The sequence below is a fragment of the Elephantulus edwardii genome, unplaced genomic scaffold (genome assembly GCF_000299155.1).
Source record: "Elephantulus edwardii isolate Elephantulus edwardi_28Jun2011 unplaced genomic scaffold, EleEdw1.0 scaffold00202, whole genome shotgun sequence".
Lineage (NCBI taxonomy): Eukaryota > Metazoa > Chordata > Mammalia > Macroscelidea > Macroscelididae > Elephantulus > Elephantulus edwardii.
The window spans coordinates 4,455,845-4,479,606 of NW_006399952.1; the positions used below are offsets into that span (position 1 = coordinate 4,455,845).

Genomic DNA, 23,762 nt, shown 5'->3' on the forward strand with positions numbered 1-23,762 from the left:
AGATTACTTGTTCTGAGAGCTGCTGAATTGTAGTTGACTCGAGACTGCTAAGAGAACCAACAGGCCTGTCTGTCCTGGATAAGGTGAAACCCAGCTGCTCCTTGGAGGCAAGGATTTTGAAGCTCCCTCTCACATATTTTGGGCATGTTGCCAGGGGGCACCAGTCCTTGGAGGACATCATGCGTGGGAGGGAGGATGGACAGCACAAGAAAGGAAGAACCTGTATGAGGTGGATTGACTCAGTGACTGGCGTAATGAGGGTAGGCGTATTAGAGACAATGATGTTAGCTCAAGATAGGGCCACGTTCAGAGCTATTGTCCATAGGATCAATATGAGGCACAGGGGACTCAATGGCACACAACAACAACAACTCAATTAGGATTCCTAGCTGGTGCAAAAGTTCAATGTTCTAAGCTGCTAACCAAGAAGCTGAAAGTTCAAGTGCACACAGAGGAGCCTTAGAAGAAAAGTCTAAAGACCCTATTTCCACAGTTGCACTCACACACATGAAATTGTCATGGGTCAAAGTCAAGTCCACAGGAACTTCTTTTACTTCTCATTAAACTTGTGGTGGGGTCCAGCAGTAACAGGAAATTATCTATGAGAAACTTACAATCTAAACGTGTCAAGGTCATGTTGGAGTCTTCCTCCCAATCAGACAAATGACCCAACACCCTCCTCAAAGGAAACGAATAGACACTGTGGTTAACTGATGTTTGAATATTTATTTTTTTTCTTCTTAAAAATGTACAAAAAATAAAATAACTATTTATAGATTCCCCCTCTCCCATTTACAAAACAATTAACGTACATTTACCTTTTTCTGTTAACATTGAGAGCATATTGAACATGTATCAATCTCTCTTATCTTTAAGAAAGGGCTATTTGTAGAATTTGGCACAAACTCTCTACTTCTCTTGCATTTCCATGATTTTAAATAAGAAGGAGAAGAAACTTGATCATTCTGAGCTTTCTATGTCTCCAGTCTGGGACATACCTTCATCTTTTAGGAACTATGTTCAAATAATATTTGATTGCATTATTTGGTTGGTCCCAATTTCCAAACATTTGTGAAGTTAGAATACATAGGAAAAAAACGCTTCTGTCTCCCCCCATCATCGTCCATTGATGGGAAAATTTATTTATTGAGAATAATTAACTGAGAGGACCATTAAGGAAGATTGAACAGCTTTTCCTGTCTTTTTGGAGTGTTTCTGCTGAGGGATTTTTACACAACAGGATTTGTCAAAGCTCAGCTGATATACACTGGATATGACCCATTAAAGCTAAGCCATGGAAGCTCCAAGGAAATGGGGAACTGTTAGACTGTAACAATGGGGGGACCCAATAGAAGGTGACACACAGCACCAACCCTTGGTGACCTCATACACTTTGTTCTGGTAATGGTTACCACAGTGACTGCTCAGGACCTTAGGACAAACACAAACGCTTCTCTGATTTGTCCTGCCTTACGGCAGACCTAGCTAACTTTTCCCAGGATGCAGAGAGAGAAGGATGGGTAGCCTGCATTAGGCTATGGGAATATCCTGTTTGGAACTCCCTTACTCTAGAGTGCTATGCTCCACCCCAATCATACTGGTCATTGCATCCAACAACCAAATTTGAAGCCATGTTCAACCCAAGAAGTATGGGAAGTGTGTAGTACATCATGACATTTCAACACTGATTTTTTTCATCTTGAAAACAGCCCCATTCATACCGAAGATGGTACTCACACCACCAGTCCAGGAAAAGTGGTCACCAGTGGAGGAAGGGACAGAGCTGGAACAGAGTGGGATCCCAGAAGCAAATTCTTGGCCCCACAGAAAGGGGTAACATATCCAGAGAAGTAATTGAAAGTTGACCCCTCACCTTCACAGGAGATGCTGGGTGTAGCAGCTGCCGGTTCTGGTCCAAGGCATATCAGGGATAGACTGCTGGGCTGGCAGCAGCCCCCTGCCCCCTGCTCTGGGCCTCAGGACAGATGAAGTGGAGGGCCAGGGAGCCTGGGTGGGGGCCTTCAGGCAAGACATCAAAGTGCTTTATAAACCTGGACCTTTGTATAGGACCTGCCCTAGACCAGAGCTTAGGATGGGAGGATGTGTCAGGCTACCACAAAAGCTAGTGTTTCAGTCCTCAAGGATACAGGCAAACCCCTCGGCCACCGATCTGCACTCTCTAAGAGAACAGTGGTCCCCCATAATCATGACTATGTTTATTTACGAGGCTTGTTCTCTCAGCTGGGTGGCAGGAATGCAGGCATTAATGCTCCCAGGCACCTCCAGAGGCTGGCGGTAGAAGTGAAGGGTACCCAGGCACCTTCTCACCTACTCACTCACTTCCCCAGCCCACCAAGGAACAGCTAATCTTTTATCTCATGGTGCTTCAGGCAGGGGAGGCCCCAGAGAAAGCTGTGGCCTGCCGGATGCCGCTGAACCACTGACGCTGCTCTGAGAACTGCAGTCGGTCTAAAGGAGCCACTTGAGATGAAGGACGCGCTTGTAAACTTTTAGGCGCTACACCATGTCCATGATTCCCATCATTGCCCTCGCTAGTCCCAGCCACGGGGGCCCAGAGGCCAAAGCCCTGCACAGTTCTCACCAACAGGCCCACATTAATCCTGGCACCCAGCCCTGGAGAAAAAGCTAGAACATCAGGCAAAATGACCTTCCTCAGAGACAGCGCAAAGCAGGAGTCAAGCAAAGCACCTCACCAAGGAATAAATGTAGTGGCCTTGAGGGTAAGTCATGGTCACAATGTAGGAAAGGGGCTTCTTCTGAGGGCAAGAAATGTATCCCAGCCCAGACCTCCTCAACAGTCTATCTTGACACCCGCCAGTCCCTTGGTGCCTCGAAAGCCACTTCCCTAGCCCAGGACATCCCCCAAACAGGCAGAGGCTGCAAATCAAGTCTCAAGGCATGTACCTCCCCTAGGACTATGGCGGTAAACATGCCCACGTACCACAGGTAAAATATATTATTGCAATATTATAAACATTATGTACATGACCATCAGGACTACTTTCTTTGTCACCTATTAATTACATTATAGCAGAATGTCTTCCTGTACAAGTCCTTGTGGCCACTCGCTGGGAACCCTGGAGGTATTCAGCAAGATGACTGTCCCCAGAGCAACCTGAAGGGTTCTGACCAGCAGAGGGACATCACCTCTCACCTGAACCGGCGTCTACCGCACCTGGAAGTAGCTTGCTTGGCCCAGCCACTCGAGACGTGGGCAAGTGAGAAAGAAGTAGAATGTTTCAGGCCCTCCAAGGTACTTGATTTGCTGTGTTTCTCTTGAAGGGAGGACTCTGAGTGGTGTCATCTGAAGCCGGCAGACAGCTGCAGAGCCCTGGAACCAGGCTCTGGGGAAAGGTGGGCAATAAATAAGGATCTGACAGCTCCAAGCACTCGCCTGAGGGGTTCAGGCTTCACTCCCTGGGATGCCCCCTGGTGGATAGGACGATAGACCTTGAGGCTTTGTTCTCTGCCCCCTGTGCCCAAAGCAGTCTTGTAACAGCAGTTGTAAGATTGATGAGTTGGATCTGCAGATTTGGGATCGGGGCTTCTGTCTCTCCCAGGGACGAGGGTTCTGAGAGCACCTACTGAAGGACTTGAGAGGACCAGGGTTCAGATTTCCATGAGCGTGATCTTAAAGCCTTCCACCATGCTCTCCATGTTGAGGATGAAAGTGTCCTCGTTTGAGTAGTGCTCAATGATGTTGTCATCCATGTTCACCAAGATGCTGTCATCACAGGAAGAGAGGGCAAAAGACAAAGACACTGTTGAAAATGAGCCCAATCCAGGATCACATACACACACACATACACACACACACACACACACACACACAGAGAGAGAGAGAGAGAGAGAGACGGAGAGAGAGATGGAGAGAGGGAGAGAAAGAGGGGGGAGAGAGAGAGAAAGAGCAGCTGGCTGAGCCATTCCTTGGTAATGGAGGCTGGAAGGGGTGGAGAGAGGAGACACAGCAGTATGAGAAGAGCTTGAGGCTGGTTTCTTTCCACAGAAAACAGCTTCAGGTAAGCAGAGTGATTTCTTACAAAACCTCCCTTTCTTAGAACTAACTTCATTGCTGAAAACTTTCGCCTGACTTCAGAGCAACCTAACTTGTTTTACATGGAGACGAGATTGAAGTTGTTAACAATTACAGCTTGCTCAGCTCCACAATCAACACTCTTGGCACCAGGAGTCAGGAAATCAAAAGACAAATTACATTGGGAGAGTCTCCTGTCAGGGACATCTCTAGAGTACTGAAAAGCAACGATGTCAGTCTAGAGACTAAGGTGCACCTAATCCAGGCCATGACAATTGCATCGACTTGCTATGCATCAAAGAGCTGGACAATGACTAATGACAACAGAAGAATCAATGCCTTTGAGTTGTGGTGCTGGAGAAGAGTCTTGAACATACCACAGTCCACCAAGAGAACAAATAGGTCTGTCTTGGAAAGAGTGAAACCACATTTCTCCTTGGAGGCTAGGATTTTGAAGCTCTGTCTCACATACTTGGGGCATGTGGCCAGGAGGGACCAATCCTTGGAGAAGGACATCATGCTCAGAAGGGTTGAGAGACAGCACAAGAGAGGAAGACCCCGGATGAGATGGATTGATATAGTATCTGGGGCAGTGTTGGTTGGTGAGACTGGCTCAGGACAGGGCAGGCTTCATAGGGTTGCTATGGGTCAATGGCACATAACAACAAGAAGAAGGAGCCTAGTGGCAAGGAGCTGTGCTGCAATCCTAAAGACACACAGTTCGAGGCCACCAGCCATTCCATGGGAGAAGGATGAACAATCTCCTCCTGTCCTTAACTGTCTCTGAAAACCCGCTGGAGGGTCAGCTATGGGTCAGTTCCAACTCTATGGTACACAACAGCAAGGTGTAGCCTTCAGAGAGCTGCACTGCCAGCTGAAAGGTCAGACCTCACTGGGAGTTCAAGTCCTCCAGCTTCTCCGAGTGAAAAAAGATGGGCAACTTCCTCTCTTGTGATTTGCAGTCTCTGGAAACCCAGTGGAGAGCCAGTTTTAAGTCAGATCTGACAGTACTGACTGAATGATGAAACTAAAGTCCAGGAAAATGAATAGAACTCCAAATCACGGAGGTCACTAGTGGCACAGCAGAACCCAAACCTTTACGTTCCATAGCTATTCTTATTAAACCATGTTACCTATTGAAAACACATTTGGAAAAGTGTTCTACTTTGGAGGGGAGAAGGAAAACAAACAGTAACTGTAGGTACCTTTGTTGAGCAGGAACTACATACCCCTGCTTTAGAGAACTTGTATTAAATCCACAAGGCTTGCATTTAACCCAAAAGTGCTCTCATTATCATTTGCAAGTGAGGACGCTGATCTCACTAAGGTGAATGCACTTGCCCAAGTTCAATCCTCTCAGACGTGGCTGAGCACTCAAGCTTTTACCTTTACAACCTGCTACTGACTCATTCTGTCTTTGGTGGTACAAATGGTTAATTGGCTACTAAGCAAAAGGTTGGCCAGTGGACACAGAGGCATCTTAGAAAGAGGATCTGACAATTTGCTTCAATCACCCTTGAGAATCCTGTGGTGCACAGGTCTTCTCTGACACAGATGGGGTCCCCTCAGTTGGAGCTTCCTCCTTGGCTCAGTCTACTCTCAGTGGGCTCAGTTTTCAGAAAGCCACCGACTTTTAAATCCATTCAGGATTTAGAACACCTTGAGACACTTCCATTCTTGGAAGTCAGGCAGGTCTTGTTCTGAGAATAAGTGACTTTGGTGGTGTCATCCTTAGGGACCTGTACTGCTAACCCAAAAGTCAGGCTTCTCTGTTGGTTCAAGTTTCAGCTGGATTCCCAAAGGCATGTGGTTCAAATCTGCCTGCTGTTCCATCAGAGAAAGACGGGGCCTCTCCTGCTGTGTAATGTTCTGCCTCTGAAAACCAGCTGGAGGGTCAACGATGAGTGAGTCTGTTTCAACTTGAAGACACATACCAACAACAACCACCACGGGAGAAAGGTGGAAAATCCTGTCATGGAATTTGCAGCCTCAGAATCTCAATGGAGGGCCAGCCAGGAGTCAGTTCTGACTTGTAAGCGGCAATGAGTTTTTTTCTTCTAATTTTACAGCTGTGTGCTGTCATCAGATAAGATAGTTGCTTATCCATTCAGAGCCTCAGTTAATTCTTTTGCAAAAATAAGAATAACAATCCAGCTTTATAAGGCTGTTTTGAGGATTAAAGCACTAAGTAGAGGGCCTGACCCAGGGATACTTCTGAAAAATCTACTTCTAAAAAGTCAGCCATTGCAAGTCTTACACTGACACACATGGGCTCACTGGAGACTGTGTTCAGCTGTGAGACCTGAGATGATGCTCAAGCCTCAGCATCAAAGGACTTCACTCTGCCTGTAGCATTATCCTTGCAAAGAAACAGTAAGCAGCATTTTGGTGAACTTTCCAGTAGCGGCAGAAGCTGCCACCTAGTCAACCAAACTATCGACATACTCCACGTAAGGTTTCCTTGAGAAAAGAAGTCTAGAGAAGACTCATTTCCTGATTTCTTTGTAGAAAAACAATTCCAGAAGCTAACTCCAAAGACACCAGCCCTGGCATGAAATTCAGGTCTCAGAACCTCACAAACAAGGGGCCTAGCTAATGCACAGAGCAATCATGATGTGTAAGAAGTTGAACTTTCCAGTAGCAGACCTGGGTTCAAATCTATTCTCCTTACCAACCATGAGGCCTGGTACTTAAATGCCTCTGCTCAGCTTATTCTTAAGTTATTTAGAGATAACAATGGAATCAACCATGGAAGGTAAGGAGTAGATGGACCAGTCCTGTAAAGCACTTGGAAGTCCAGGTGGTACTGAATCTCTCATAAATAAAAGCCACTGATCTTAAAGAGAGCTCTGGTAGTGTGGTCTGGATTTTTTAAATCTCCTAGCCCAAAGGCTGAGCTTCTCTGGAGGTTTGAATCTGCCAATCACCTCTCAGGGAGAAAAGAGAAGTTATCTCCTCTCCTGCAATTTACAGCCTCAGAAACCCAGCTACGAGTTGGAACTGAATTTATGGTAGTGAGAGAGAGACTGATTAGCAATAAGAACTAGCAAGACTGATGATTGAATGAGATCATCTTGAACCTTGGAAGAATTTTCTATGCTCCTTACCTCCTTGTGTTCCTACTGTCTCACCTTGAAATAAACTTTCAAAGCAGCCCGTGGTTCACTACAAATGTCCCTCTCTGCAGAGGAGTGATGCTGATTCTGGCATTGCCCCAGCGGCCCCACCAACCTTCGCTCCCTCTAGCCGACCCTAGCACTGGAAAACATCTCAGCCAACTTCACAACAACACACGCTATCCCCTACTCCCTCTCTGACTGAAAACTCAACAGGCATGGCCCTCACCCTGCGTTTGAATGATGCTCTGTCACCATTTGGAAGCATGATGTGCCCTTTGTATTAAAGGTAGAGACAGAGAGACATAGATAGGAAGCTATCCATCACCATCTTCTTTTTAAGACATAGATTTATCTCATGTGGAGGTCAATTTAAATTCTGTTTCTTTCTTACCCTTTTTTGCTTTTCTTGTAAAGTTTTGCAATCTTCTCCACTGGCAGCCCGTATTTCTCAGATATCTGTAACAACAGCAGCATAGAGGCAGATGAGGGCAGAGGGCAGAGCAAGCAGTGGCAAGAGATGTGAGTTCAATTTCAGTGTCAGCGAGACTTTCTTGGAGACACAGTTCTGCGCCAATGAGGCAGATTCTCCAAACCCCTCGGTTGTGGCATGCATTGTCCTGAGGATCTCAGGGAAGGAAGCATGAATATTTTACAAACGTTCTTCAGATTCATTCAAACAATTTTAAGGTCTAAAAATTTTGGTTCATGTAAAAATATCTAAGTCCTGGGTTAGTTTGTTTGTTTTTTTTATGTTGGTTCATTGTTCATTTCTTTTAGTGTTTTTAGTATTTCCTTTCTATGGAACAGATGTAGTTGCAAAAAATTTTATTTTAGGATTTGACAGTATTTTTCTTTAAATCCTGCTGAACAACAACAACAAAAGACTATCAAGCCCCAGGTCAGTGTCTCACAAGAACGTGGTCCTTACTACACCTGCTCAGAACTGTCTGGGGGCTTGGTAACAATTGAGTAGCAGAAACTCTACATTGAAGACATTTCTGCCCATTTCAGCATTCATCCTGATCCTAGATGCTGTATCAGTGAGGCAATTTTCCAGGCCAACACATTAATTTGGACTGTCCCTAGCACTCCTGTCATTCCATTACTGTAAAATACCTGGGTCCTCTGCATCTATTGTACAGGCAAAGAAGAGGGAGAGGAGAAATTAAAAATAACATTCAAGGTGGAGTCATATTAAAAGAATAGTGGGATGTGATAGTAAAATAAATTTCCCTGAGCCTAGGTTGGACAACTGTAACACAGGGAACAGGAAAGGAAGAAGGAGGAATTTCAGGATCTTTCTTTAAAGCACTATAATTCTGCTCTATCATCTATCTATCTATCCATCTAGCATCATCATCTATCATTTTTTTCTACCAAAAGAAGCCATATTTGTATTTTGGATTACAGCCAGTGAGACACTTGTTAATTGTTTTGTTTTGTCCATATTTGGAAGTTACCATAACTGATTCGGTTTAATAAGAGGAGACCAATGAAAACTCATAGTAACCTTCCTCCTCAGCTTCTCACTCTGATTAGTCTTCAGTGGACAGGGACTTAGCAGTTTTTCAAAGTCCCTTTCTCCGTAAGATGCCAATAAGCCACAGCAGTACGGAGACCACCATCTCCACAAATCTCTCTCTCTCTTTTTACCCAGCCCCACCGACCGCCCCCTAAAGCTCATTCTGGAGCACTCTCAGCGGCTGCATTTTAATCAGCAGATTCCCGTTAAGGCGAATGAATACAGGCCAGTGTCCGGAGGTTTGCTGCTCACCGCTTCCATCAGGCCCTTCACCGTGGGAGATTTCAACATCAAAGCATCGAACACGTCGTCGGTCTCCTTCCTCACGTACAGAAGCACTGGAAGAGAAGAATGGGAAAGCTGAATGAAGGTGCTCCCACACTTCCGAGGTCACTGGGCCTGCTTCCTGTCCCAGAGGGGGTGGCACCACCCGTGGGGCCTTCGGTTGCCTGTTGGTTCAGACAACATCCTGAAGGGTGCTCGAGACACTCACACCATGACAGGAGACGATGAAGGACGTGAGTCAACGAAATAAACTGATAATTGTGTAACCCCTAATAGGCTACAAGACACTTGGACACAAACATTGCTCTTCTTGTTGTTATGTGCCAGATACAGAGACAGAATCGATTCATAGCTGACCCTCCAGCAGATTTTCAGAGACCGTAAATTACAGGGGAGAAGACTGCCTATTTTTCTCCTGAAGAGCAGTTGGTGAATTTGAACCATGTGCCTTTGGACTGGCAGTGCAACTCTTTACCACTAGGCCATGCACATGTATTAATTTCCCCAGGTGGGGACATGACCTCTTTATGTCCTCTCTTCCTATGACCTCTTTTTTCTATTTGGTAATTGTTCATTCAACAATATGGACTACACCTCAGGGACCCTATTAATGAGGCTCCTGGCACTAAGAGCTGGGGCTCCAAAGACTTAAGGCACTGGCCCTGCCCTTACAGAGTGCAAAATTCACTCAGAGCGGCAGGAACTCCACAAATAAATAAGTAGTTATAAGAGCTAGAAACAATGAGAGTGAGCTTATAGCAACTTGACCTTGTCAAGAACTGCAGGAGTATTACTTTGAAGAGAGTGCAAGCTTTGATGCAAACAGGGGAACGGGGTATGGGGAGTGGGAGCAAGAGAAGATAAGGACAGAAAGCCCAGGCGAAGGGACGGGCCTGTGCAAAGGTGGAAAGCAGGAGGGATGATGCCCCGCAGAGGAGGGCAGATGAAGAGTTGGGTGTGGCATCTCTGGGATTGAGACACTTGTTTTTTCTAAGGTCCTGGCTCTTTTACTCTCTCCTTGTCTTGTTTTCTTGGGAAATCAGGGACAATAATGCCTATGCTGTGGGGTTGCTATGAGGGTAACAGGAATTCATGTGCTGGTGCACAGTGAGCACCCACACAATGAGCACCCAGTACCCAATCTGTGGGAGCTCCTGTGAAGTAATTGGCATAGTTGTTGTTCTAAAAAGTCCATGAAAATCCAGCGGTCTATCATTTCTGTGTAATGTAACACTCTGAGTGAGAGACTTCACATGCAATGAGGGGTGGTAGGGACCACAGATGTCATTAGAAGCAAGCAGAGCTTCAGAGAGCCCAAGAGGTTCCTCGGGGTCCCACAGAGCGACGGCCACTGGCCGCTGTTCTGCTCATCTCTGTCCTTTGGGAGAATGTGAAGTCTCCCATTCATCTGAAATCTTCCAGTCCCAGTGTGCTAACTGCCTCTTTCTCCGCCTGTCCTTTGGTGAGATGACTCCTGCTTCTTCAGTAAGAGGAGGAAAGGGCCAAGGTTGCAATGCAGACACCTGGCCACCAGAGGAGGAGCAACACCCAGGCCAAAGAAAGCCCGTGTTGAGCCTGGTGCCTGTCAGGTGCCCACTGAGCTGCAATCACATCGATCTAAAGAAGGAAGCTGGAGCTATTTCTCTGCTTCTCAGGGGAAGGAAATCAGCTCAAGCCCAGCCTCTCCCCACCTTTCCCTCTCATCCTCAGTCCCTAAGGACTTCATTAGAATGGCTTGCTCTTCAAAGGCTGAGTCTAAGAGGTGTAGATGAGTTCTGCCTGCACTTTCTCTCTGTAAATCAGGCAATGCCCAGCTCGGTGATTGTCTTCCCCATGCTCCCCAAACTGACTGAAGTATTGCAGAACTTCTTCTCTTTACCAAATATGAAAAAATTAAACACCAATTAAATTAATAGATTGACTATCTCCCAAGATTTTCAAATTTAAACCTTCAGAGGGAATATTTTATATCTTCATTTCAGCAAAAATGATCCAGTGACCTAATGGGGCCTTCTAGGAGGACTCAATATTAGCTGTTCAGAGAGAACTAATTAGAGCACAGGACCTCAATTACATTCAGATGAGAGAAATGAAAGGCAATAAAAATGTAAAAGAAGAAATCCAATCAGAAGCTGTTAGCAGTGAACTTCCTCCGCTGCTTGCAGCAGGAAAATGCCATTTCCAGCACGATGACCCTCTGGACCTCCCAAACTATGTTTTATTAAAATGAGTGCTGCTCCTCCTGGATTTACAAATCTTTTCTTTGAAAAATCATTGTGACAGAGTATCACTGTTGTCCTAGTCTCAGAGGCTTCCTTTTGGAAAGGGTTGAGAGTGGCACGATGGAGAGGCTGGTGGGTACCCAGGCAGAGCGGCACACTGTGCTCCTGCTGGGCTTGCTGATGGTGCCACATGGGTGTGCTGTCAGGTGACGGGCCCAGAGGCAGCTTTCATTAGCTCTATATCAGTGCCGCACATTATTAGTACCTTCTTGACCAACCGTGGCTATAGTGGCCATCACGCATCACAGACATTGCACAACCAAAAGCTATCAACTACATGGGGCAGCCCCCAAAGAGTCCAGACTAAGCCATGCCCAGAAGGGGCCACAAGACCAAAACTAACAGATAACAAAAGGCATGAGTGATCATGCTAATGGTGCCCATCACTGGAGAACTTCTAACAAACGAGCAGCAGGAGGGAGCCTCGCTGAGCATGACTCCTTAGAGCCCTCAAACACCAGCTGTGAGGAGGGGCCCAGGTAGGCCCGCTGCTCTAATCTAAAGCAAACAGACACACTTGGCAAAGTTTTCTCTATTGCTCACAGATTACAGCGTCCTCATGTGTCTCTATAATTTAGACATTTCAAAGGTCACAACTGAACAAAATAGAAATTGCACGGCAATTTTTGTGCTGGCTTTAAGACCTCACATCATTTCACAGACATCTGAACATAACCAGGGCCAAGCCTCCAGGACATAAGGGCAATGGTTACTTTGAGCTGTGTGATTCTTGATTTCCTTCTAACTCTGTCCATTCAAAGAGTAAAGTCAGGAAGACTTGAAGGAAAAAAGTTCCTGGTATAGACTGGTGAGCACATCCAGTGCTGCTTCTGTTAGTTGAAACACATCAATCGCTATCCCCTCAATTCCTGAGGCCCAATTTTTTTTTCTTTTGCCAATGCCTTCAGTGTATCTTCAACTTCTTCCTTCTTTACCGTTGGCTCCTATTCATACGGTACTTCCTGAAATTTTTCAGTGTCAGTCAATTCTTTTGGGTACAGTGACTCTGTGTGTTCCTCCATCTTCTTTTGCAGCTTCCTGGGTCGTTCAATATATTACCCATGTTGTTGTTGTTGTGTACCACAGAGTCACAATCGATCCACAGCTGACCCTCTGGTGGGTTTTTAGAGGCAATTAGCCACATGGGAGGAGATTCCCACAGAAAAACTGGTGGCCTCAAACTGTTGTGTCGTCAGGGTTGCAGTGCAACTTCTTACCAACCATATCATCCTTCAATATTGTGAGTGAAAGCTTGAGAAATGCAGAGAAAGTTCTTCCCATTTTATTCTCCAATTACAGCTCTCTGCACATACTTTGCTTTGTGTCCTCAAGCTGCCCTTGAAAATCTTCTGTTTGGCCTTTTTACTTCGATGTGTTTTCCATTAGGCATGAAGTAGTAGTCAAGAAAAGCATACTACCTTGGCTAAATCTACTGCAAAAGCCTTCCCTCTTTAAAGTATCAAAAGTAAAAGTGACACTTGGAGACAGGAGATGCACCTGATTCAAACCTCAGATGCATTCAAAACCTAGACAATGAAAAAAGAAGACAGAAAAAGTACTGATGCATTTTAATCTGGCTAACCAATACCATGCTGTGGGCTGCACAACCAGAGTTCTTGCGAATTACAGTTTTGGCAAAGAATATTGCATGTATCCTGGACAGTCAGAAGGATAAACAAATCTGTTTTGGAAGAAGTACAGCAGGAATGCTCCTAGAACGTGAGGATGTAAAGACTTCTTCTTGTGAACTTTGGACATCGCTTCAGACGGGGCAAAGCCCTTGAGGAAGGACATCATACTTGGGAAAGTAGAGAAGGGTGAGTGGAAAACTGGAAAGTCCTCAAGGAGACAGAGTGACACAGTAGTAATGACAATGGATTCAAACAGGACAATGACATCGAGGATGGTACAGGACCATTGTTCCATGTATTGTGCAGAGTCCCTACAAGCAGGAAATCACTTGATGTCACCTAACAGCAACTCAAAGGTCAGGCCTTGCTCTGCTTTTGCTGTTTTTAAAGTAAATAAGTTGTTGGGTGTGAGAGACACCTCCGTGTTAAAGCAGTAGATAGTACTAACACTTTGCTCTGGGTCTCTTCTCACTTCTTGTGCTTCTCTTTGTGGACAGAAAGGGCAGTAACCATTTCAAAAGAGGTCCTGGTGGCACAGTTTTGAGTACTCATCTGTTCACTCAAAGGTCAGTGGTTCAAATCTACCACAGTCTCTGTGGGACATGGTAACCTGTTTCCACATAGACTACAGATGAGGAAGTCCTGTAAGCAGTTCTACCCTGAGTACTGGTGTGGGGTCACAATGACTCAGAATTGGTGCAACCGAATAAAACAACAAACATTCTAATTGAGAAGGCACTTTCCTGGTTGTCTTCAGTCAGAACTTGATGCTGGCAATGAACTCATGCCTTCAAACCATATTCAGAAGAATGTACCAAGTTAAACATGGTGAATCTGGACATCTGAGGGATGGTGTTGAGAAAAGAAATCATTTCTCTCTATCTTGAAAGGACTGACCCCATCAGATGGTTATACTGGTTCTCCAAATTCTGAAACATGTTACCATAATTGGTACTGCTATATCATCAAGGCATATAGAACATCAAAGGAACTGTTGTGCCTCCAACCAAAAGGCAGAAGAGAGATGGGCAATCTCCTCTTTGGTTTCTATTATCTCTGAAAACCTACTAATGGGGCAACTATCAATCAGTTCCAACTTGAGGACATTAAGTTGTTGCTGATAGCATCAAACATTCAGCCTCTTCTGTCTCTCCTTTAACCTCCCTATGTTGTTATGAGGAGAGAATAATACTGAGAGACAGCACCTCTCTGTGAACTCACTGCTCCATTAGGGAAATATTAAGTCCAGAAAAAAGGGGCCAAAAAGCAGAATGAAACAATCAGAATTCAAATGCCGATAGCCTTGCCTACTGCTGATAAGAAGAGCAAATGGCCTTGCCTGTCCAGCTGGGCTAGCAGGTGGATTGTAAATTAGAGTGGAATGTCCCTCCCTAAAGACTCTTATAAAAACTCTCCCCAATAAGTTGACAGTGTTACTTCTCCATTCTGTATCCCCAGAATGAGGAACTTCACCCGGGAGCTCCCCTTCCCCCTCCCCCCTTTAATAAAGCTGCATTAAGCTTTCTCTCATTCTTTCTGATTTCTTCCTTAAGTCCGCTAACTTAGCAGAAAAGTACTGAGCTGCATGGTGTTCCTTCAAACTCAGCAAGTCTACTCAGTCCTGCCCGCAGTGCTCTTTTCCCTTTCCGTATACATACTCCATACTTTTCCTTCAATTATTGTTCTTATAATCTGCCTCTCTCACTAGAGTAATAAACTCCATGGGAGCAGAGCTCTCCCTCTGTCTTGCTCACTTTTCTATTCTCAGGGCTTAGAAAAATGCCTGACACAGATCAGTATGCATTCACTGACTATGTGAACAAACGCCGGAGTGAATGAAGTCACTTTTACCCTAGGGGTGGGGCCCGTCTGAACCACAGGGGCCCAGGCTGGGCTGCAGATTTGTCTTGGTCAATGGTTGAGGCCGTCTGGCCACACAGAAAGTGAGGCTTCAACACCAGCCATGCTGAGGGAGTATCCCCAGGATGACATACCTCGCTTCATCCCTTCTCCTTTAATCTGTTTAGGAGGTGTCGGACCAAACTCTTCTTCCATTGGCCTGAACATCCGTTTGACAAGAACACTGCTGCTGGAAAAAATAAGCAGAAGTTGGTAAGTAAAGGATACAAGGTGTTACTTGTGCACATGTCGGCACCCATAATTTTCTCTTGGACCCGCTGACCCGCTTCCTTCTCCCCCACCTTCCTTTTCAAGTCGCCCCTAGCTGAGGTAGAACACACAAACACAGATACCTCTGCACATGCACATAAGGCACGAGTTCAATAAAGGTGAGACTTCTACATTTAACTACTCCATCTTGTACCATCCCGCCTTTACTGATCGTGATCAGGGTTGTAGGTAGGAAGAGTGAGCTCTGAGTGAGTCTGTCATCTTAAAGTCACACTAGGCTGAAACATGCAGCTGAAACCTGGGTGCCCTGACCACCCGTTGCCAGTATCCTTACTCAGGACTCAGAAGGAATTCTAAAAGTCACAGTCCTATTGGCTGGTGTTCTGTTGGAAGGATATCCTGAGTTCCTGCTGTTCCACCTCTGCTTTGGCTGGAGTAGATGAGATTATAATGGTGGGTGTGCCATAGAGACCAAGACCGAGGATGGCCAGGCCTTCCCTTCCACTACAGGAACTATTCCACGCTCCTTCTGGAAGCCCTGGTTTCTAGTGCCCCTGAATGCCTCCATCTAAGCCAATGCAGACCGCTCTTCATTACCTTCCAAAGTCCTCGCGTTTTCTAAAGCTATTTAAGAAATTAGATGGCGGCTCAAGAGGAAAAGAAGTAGCAAGAGTAACTTGTCATTGATAGAAGTTATTGATTTAAAAACAAAACAAAAAGACACTCTTGAACTGATTTCTATTATTTTTCAAAATCTCAAGAGAGTAAGTAGATGCAAATTTTTGGAATCCTTTAATCTCTTTGACTTCTGAGCAACCAGACACATGAAGCCATTCCAGAGAGCCAATTCTGCAAGCTGTTAAGATCATCTCGGTAGTGGTGTTAGCTGGCTGGCACTGAGTTACATGTAACTCATGGCAGTTCCACACACAGTGAGATTGGACCTCAGTGATCTATAGAATTTTCATGAGCTGATTTTTCAGAAATGGACTGAGAGGCAATTCTTCTTAGTGATGCATTGGTTAATCATTCAGGTGCTAACTGAAAGGTCTGTGGTTTGAACTCATCAATCACTTCACAGAAAAAAACATAGCCATTTGCTCCTGTAAAACCTTACAGTCGGGCCTGATGGAGGCCGGTATAACACCTAGGACTGAGGTCCTTTGTCATCCTGAAAGCGTGGAAATGAACTCACCCACCCCTGTGTCACAGCCCTCAGCCAAATAATAGACTGATCCAGAAAGTGAACAGTAAGACCAGGGAGCTCCTCAGCACTCGCCGCATGTAACCACACAGGATCGCCAAGGCAGTCTGTATCTAAGGATACAGCTCAGAATACAGGAAGGGAGGAGAGGAAGGAATAAATGGAAACAAGAGCCCCAGAGAGATAGTGGGGAGAGGGACAGCACAGGGTGGGGCTGTAATCAGCGCCATAAAACAGCACATGCCTGAATGTTCTAATGAATTACTTTCACTCAAATCATTATCAAAGTTTTTAAAAAGACATTTTTTAAAAGTACAACCTATGCAAACTTACAGAGCAGTTGTATTCTGTCCTAAGTGTCAGAATTGGATCAATAGAAAGAGGTTTGATGTGTTTGGTGTTTTCTTCTCTTAATCTAGAAGTTCCACTGAAATCTAGTCAGCTCCATGGCAGCATTCAAGTCTTCACTATCTTGATTTACATCCTTGCTTTATAGCTGACTAATTGTAGAAACTTAGTAAATTCTCTAACTTCCCTGAGCCTCAGTCTCCTAATGTTTAAAATAAGATTGTTTGGAGAATTGAGTGAGTTAACATAAAACCACTCACAAGGTCACTTTCTACACTATAAGCATCATTTTAATTGTTAGGTAACAATGATAATAATAGTTATTTGCAGAGATTTGAACAAGAGACATATGGGAAAGATTAAATAAGGCAAACATTTTGAAAGTGATCAGAGTCTCCATTTATCACCTAACAAATTTCATTTATTAAGTGATTTGTGCAAGAACATGAAGTTTGTTAGTAGATGAAGCTGTTTAGGGAACTGTTTTGAAAGAACACCCTTAAGAAAAGCACTTCAATAACTCTGAAATGATGATGAATAAAAGTTGTTGTTTGCAGTCAAGTCGAGCACAACTCATAGTGAACCGATGAACAAAATACCTGAAGCCTTTCTATGACTACTGTCATTTCTCAAAGTTCATAGGAAAAGATAAGAGGTAAAATATTAAGAGTTAACATTCTCTTATTTTGTACCTTCAGAAGTCAAACCATAGAAGCAATGTGAGAAAGAATCCAAACTTGAGTCCCAGCTAAATAAAGGTGGTAATGAACTTTCATGGCACTCTCCTCTCTGCCTTGCCCTTAGTATTTTGTCATAAAAGCAAGTCATGTCATTCTGTCATGTTCTTGGAACTGGGGTAGCCATGACATCAAGACTAAATGATAAGAAAACCCACTCACAGAGCTGTCAGTGGTCAACAGCTTAATAGTGTGTAAACAGCCTGACAAGTCACCAGCCATTCCCATGCTGGGCGAGGGTTCTCAAAGCAGCCGTTTTCTTGTGCTCACAAAGTACAAGATTTATTTATATATTTTCCAGTTCTGCTGGGTTCTGATGGCACCTTGTTCTGAGTCTTGGCACACTTTGTCATTAAAATGACATCTTGAATAAACCGACATTTCTCTTGGGAGTTCAAAATGCTTTTTCACACTTCGTATCTGTGAGTTTAAAATAGGAGTCCAGAAGTTGGAATAGAACGAATTCAGGTACCCATCTATTTTTCAAAGCAAGGCAAGAAAGCAGAGAGAGGGATGGTTGCCTGTTCTGTAAACGAAACGAGCACATCTTTCTAGTCTCCTGATGCCTTCTGTAAGGACTAGAGAGCAAAGCAGAGGCATTTTCTTGCTGAAAGACTCCACTATCCCACTGGCACAAAAGAGTGGTTATATATAAAGTGGCTTCAGGTCTGGTGGCACTTTAAGCCATTGCCTTGTGGCATCCATGTCAGAGAAAGGTATAAATAAAGGAGTGTTAATTTTCATGTAGTAAAAGAAGATTGGGAAGTCTTCAGGTTTGAAGCAGGAGGCTCTCATTGTAGTTGGCAATGTGGTGCCCTGCCTGGAAGACTGAAATGCACTAGCGCATGGGTACCAAGTGAGGAGTTGCTTTATAATAACATTTTTTAAAGTGTAGAAAGAAGTTCAGGCACCATGGAGACAGATTTGTCCATTTTACGTCTCTGCTTATGACCTATATGTGTTAACACCATATACACCCCAAATAAGTTGCAGCTCCTTCCCTATATTAGCCTCAAAAAAGAGGACAGAATCTTCTGTTAAAGTCCTTAGAATGTCTGTTGCACTATGGAGTAGGCCCTATGCTACGTCCTTTTTAACAACCAATTATCCATTGACCCAAAATTACTTTATTAAATGCTAATCTGGGGTGCTTATTCAGAAACTGCTCAGCATTTCTTTTGTGTGTGTGGATTTCCATTCATTCATTGTTACACTTTTCTCCCCGCCCACCCCACCCCCAACCCCAGTTCGCTCTTCTTTAAAAGCAAAAGCAAAACTCCTTTATTGGTATACAATCCACCCATCCCCCCCCGCACCCTCCCAACCTCACCCTGAGTACATTCCACTCTGCAACCCCTCATTCCAAACTCTTATGATGCCCTAAAATATATTATTTTTAAACTGTTCTCTCCCTTATCAGCTTCAATGCAGTATACATAATTTATCCATTTTTTTAAGGTGAAGGAACTGAAGAACAAATTCAAACCTAGAGATGCAATACTTAAGGATGCTTTGCGCAGAATATTAAATGATACAGGAAGCTTTAAAAGAAGATGGAAAGAGTATACAGAGTTATTGTAAAAGAGGAATTGGCAGACACAGAAGAATTTCATGAAACAATGTATGAGCAAGAGCCTCTAGTGATGAAGGAAGATGTAGAAGTTGCTCTGAAAGAATTGGCAAAAAACAAGGCCCCAGGAATTGATGGCATACCGATTGACATATTTCAACAAAAAGATGCTGGCCTAAATGTGCTCACTAGTTGTGCCAAGAAATCTGGAGGACAACCACCCTCCCAACTGACTGAAAAAGATATTTATTTGTTCCCGTTCCAAAGAAAGGTAATCCAACAAAGTGTGGAAATTATTGAGTAGTATCATTGATATCACCTGCAAGCAAGATTCCACTGATGATTATTCAAACAGCGCATCAATAGAGAATTGCCTGAGGTGCAGGCTGGGTTTAGAAAAGGCCGTGGCATTAAGGATATTACAGCTAGTGTCAGATGGATCTTGGCTGAAAGCAGAGAATACCAGAAGAATGTCTATCTGTGTTTCATTGATTATGCAAAGGCATTTGACTGTGTGGATCATAACAAACTGTGGCTGACTCTGAAAAGAATGGGAATCAAGAACACTTGACTGTACTTATATGAAACCTATACTTCGACCAGGAGGCATTTGTTAGAACAGAGCAAGTAAACACTGCATGGTTAGGAGGCTGGGCTATATGAGGAGAAATGTGGCATCAGGATTGGAGGAAGATCCATCAACAGTCTGCGTTATGCAGATGACACAACCCTGCTTGCTGAAACTGACGCAGACCTGAAGCACTTGCTGCATAAGGTCAAGGACTGCAGCCTTCAGTATAGATTGAAGCTCAACATCAAGAAAACAAAGATTCTCACCACTGAGCTGATTGGCAGCATCATGATAGATGATGATGAGATTGAGATTATTAACAGTTTCAATTTGCTTGGCTCTACAATCAACACTCTTGGTACCAGCAGCCAGTAAAAGATTAATTGTCTTGAGAAAATCTGCCGTCAGAGACCTTTCCAAAGCTCTAAAGAGAAACGATGTCAGTCTGGAGACTAAGATGAGCCTGATGCGGGCCATGGTCTTTGCAATTACTTGCTATGCATTAGAAAACTAGAGATGATAGAAGGAGAATTGATGCCTTTAAGATGTGATGCTCGAGAAGAGTATTGAACATATTGTGTCCTGCTAGGGGAACAAACAAATCTGTCCTGGAGAGGGTGAAATCAGGCTGCTCCTTGGAGGCAAGGATTCTGAAGCTACATCTGACATACTTTGGACATGTTGCAAGGAAAGACCAGTCCTTGGAGAGGGACGTCATGCTTGGAAGGGTAGAGGAACGGCACAGGAGAAGAAGACCCTCAAGGAGATGGATTGTTTCAGTGACCAGAATAATGAGGGTTGGTGTGTCAGAGACAATAAGATTGGCACAGGATAGAGCAGTTTTTAAGGCTGTTGCACATAGGATTACTATGGTCACAGGTGACTCAACATCACATAATGACAACAACAACAACAATATAAACCTTAAAAATAATTGTAATTAACACATGCAAGAAAATAAATGACAAGATATACTGAGCTAGATAGACTCTATTAAGAAGAAACCAATTCAGTGGAAATCCCACAAATAAAAAGATGTACCACTTGAAATGTAGAAAACAATAGCCGAATTTAGCAGTAAATTTCTCCCAGATGGGGAGTTTGGATGTGGAATGAAACCAAAACTTCAGAAATAATGGAAATAGAATTTTTCATCATGCATGACATTAGCCATCAATGTGCATACTTCTGAGGTTTTAAAAGCTCCCCCTTTCCCTCATCCATGAATCCCAGATTAAGGGTCTACACGCCACTGAAAATTCTTTCTTCCTGGTTTATTATTTCCCTTAATCTCCATTTTGCTTTCTTCTCTTCTATTTCCAAATGGATATCATGTAGTCACACTTTTAAAAGGAGATGTAATATTATTAATGATAGCTAAAATTTTTTTAAAAATCACTTTACATGGGTCAAGGTCTTTATATATTAATGATTAGAATAACTTCAGCAGAAAAGTATTAATATTGTGCTATTTTTTTAATGAGGAAACTGAGGATCTGACAGGTTATCTTAAGTTCCACAGTTTGTAAAGTCAGGGACAGACTCAATTCCTTGTTTGACTGGTTTTAGTGGTTGTCAAACTCTGCTGTGCCTTAGAATGACCTAGATGTTTAGAAAATCCCTGTGGCTAAGCTGCACCTGCACCAAAGAGACCCAAATCTCTGGGATTGGGGCTTGTATATATATGTGTGTGTGTGTGTGTGTGTGTGTGTATTTAATTACTCAAGTAATCTCAATGCACAACAAAAGAACTACTATAGAGAACTACTATTCAAATGTCTCTGTCATACTGCTTGGCTGTGAGGCAAGGAATGTAGAGAAAAAGCAATAGATTTGCATGTTTTTATTGTACTTAGGTGCTGTTGAATCAACATGCACCCTATAAATAACAGTAGTAAACCCTGTCTTTTCCTGTATCATCTTAATCATCCCTGCTACACTTGAGCCCATTGCCTCTGTCACTGTACCAATCCATTTCATCTACCCTCCACCTGTCCAAGCATGATGTCCCTTTCCAAGGAATAGCTTCTCCTAACAACATGCCCAAAGTATGTGACAGGATGCTTCACCATCCTTGCCACTAAGGAGCACTCTGGTTCCATTTTCTAAAAGACATATCTGTTTGTTCTATTGGCAGTTCATAGGATATTCTCTGCTCTTCTCCAGCGCCACAACTCAAATGCACTGATTCTTCTGTCATTCTCATCCAATGTTCAGCACTCAGATGCATAGCAGGTGATTGGAAAGACCATGGTTTGAATCATGTGCCTTTTAGTCTTCAAACCGACATGACTGTTCTTCAGTACTTTGAAGAGAGCTCTGACAGCAGACTTTCCCTGTGCTATGTGTCTTCTGATCTCCTGAATGCTGGTGCCAAGGGTGTTGATTGTAGATCCAAGTAGGATGAAATTGTTGGCAATTCTAATTGATCCAGGAACTTGCATAGGATCTGTCAATCCCTAAAGGTAACTACAAATAGCAATCTCCCTGAACTCTCATTTTATCATTAGACAAAGAGATGGATATATATGTCCGCATTCCTCTTTTGGTTCTGTTTTGGAACTTAGCTGATGATTGCTCTGATCGCTCCCCAGACCAACCTTGTCTTAATTTTCTCTAGTTAATTCATTGCAATGTGGTTTGCTGGCATTTCTGACAGAAAAGCCCTCCCATTTGTGAATTAGTATTTGACTATCATTCTGACTCCAGCATTGTGGAAAGGGGCTCTTGTGTGGCTCAGTCAGGCTCTCTCCTCCAGCTTGTTATGATATTAATTATGCTCCAAAGACTATATTCAGATGTTTTAATGCTAATGGAATTATGCTCAGCAAAGAGAGTGAAGAATATGGCCATAATTGAGCCAGTACAAATATCAGTAAAGTTGACACTCAACAAGTGATTGATTTCAAGTTGTAACCTAGCATCTGACCCTTTGTACCAAGTACAGTCATGCAGGCTTGTCATCAACTGGGTCCCACACTCCAAAGAATGAGTCTAGGGTGGAAAAGTCAGAGAGTTAGCTCAATGAATTCTTGCCTCTAATGCCTTCTTTCTAGCCACAGGTCAGTAATTCACAAGGTGGTGGTGTTGCTGCTTCTGTGTACCGTCATATTGAAACCGACCCATAGTTGACCCTCCAGCAGGTTTTCAAAGGAAGTAAATTGCATGGGAGGAGGCTGCCATGGAGAAACTGGTGGATTCATAACATGTGCCTTTGAGTGATAAGGAAGAGTGGCTAAATGCAGGCAAAGAGTATGGCTAGACCTGGCACAAATCCTGCCTTTCTCTCTTTTACCAGCTATGTGATTTTTGACAAATCTCTTCATCTCATTAAGCCTCTGTTTCCTCACTAGAAAATGAATGGAATAATGTCATCTTCCCCATGGGAACCTATAAGATTTCAATGAGATGATGCATACAAAACACTACTTTTCTATAGAGCGATAAGTGATGCATAAATGCTGACGTTCTAAGGCCTCTGAAAGTGTTCAACTAGACTTTGATTGGAAGATACAGAATAAGAGACTTGGGCTTCAGACTTCAGGATCTCTTGTGCCACAACAAAATGTAAGTGAGGTGACGTGAAAGGAGTTACAAGCAGATCAAATGGCCACCTACATGTTACTTGGAAAGAGCATACAGACCTAGATGGATTCACAAGAAAGCCTTGTAAACCAGGTGCACATAAGAGCCACAGCTATATCTAACTGACGCTACTAAACTTTCATTCATGCTACTAAACTAGAATAATAGAATGCTCCTGCTGGATAGAATCTTAGAGAGCACCTGAAAGAAAAATCTCCATTTTAAAATCGAGGACCCTGAAGTTGAACTTCCTGAGCTCAAGGTCATTAGTCATCCCATGGTCCACAATCTTCCCTCTATGTGTGACGAACAGATGGGCATTGATAGCACTAACATCCCAGCCAATTGTACTACATCGTCATCGCGCCAAGATGAAGCAGATGTTTAGAAAATGTGGAACGTCAGCACGTGAACACTGGGTATCAGACAATTAAGGGCACCTGGGTTCTAGACTAACCAGCTGTGGAAATTCTGTTTTTCTGTGGAAATTCTGTTTTTCTGTGGCAGGTAAATCACAAACTTTTTTTAATGGGTCTGATAATGTGTATTGGACTATAAGGTCTCTGTTGGAAGTATTCAATTCTGCTGTTGAGTGAGAGCAGACATAGACAATATGCAAGTAGATACAGAAGTCTGTGTGTCAACATTTATTCAGGGATACCTGAATCTCAAAAAATTTTCACATCCAATCTTAGTTTAAAAATGGAGATGTCATTCTTAGCTT

At 43.6% G+C, this 23,762-nt stretch overlaps 1 protein-coding gene across 1 annotated transcript in view; it reads right to left on the reverse strand.

Annotated features, from left to right (window-relative positions):
* Positions 1-3,491: 3,491 nt before the first annotated feature.
* GRHL2 (grainyhead-like 2 (Drosophila)) overlaps positions 3,492-23,762 on the reverse strand; it is a 172,057-nt gene continuing 151,786 nt past the window's right edge. Inside the window, exons 13-16 of the mRNA XM_006897162.1 lie at positions 14,888-14,982; positions 8,948-9,033; positions 7,565-7,629; positions 3,492-3,745 (exon numbers count right to left, since the gene is read on the reverse strand). Of these exons, the coding sequence (XP_006897224.1) occupies positions 3,631-3,745; positions 7,565-7,629; positions 8,948-9,033; positions 14,888-14,982 (361 nt within the window). The 3' untranslated portion in view covers positions 3,492-3,630. The remainder of the gene's footprint in view (positions 3,746-7,564; positions 7,630-8,947; positions 9,034-14,887; positions 14,983-23,762) is intronic.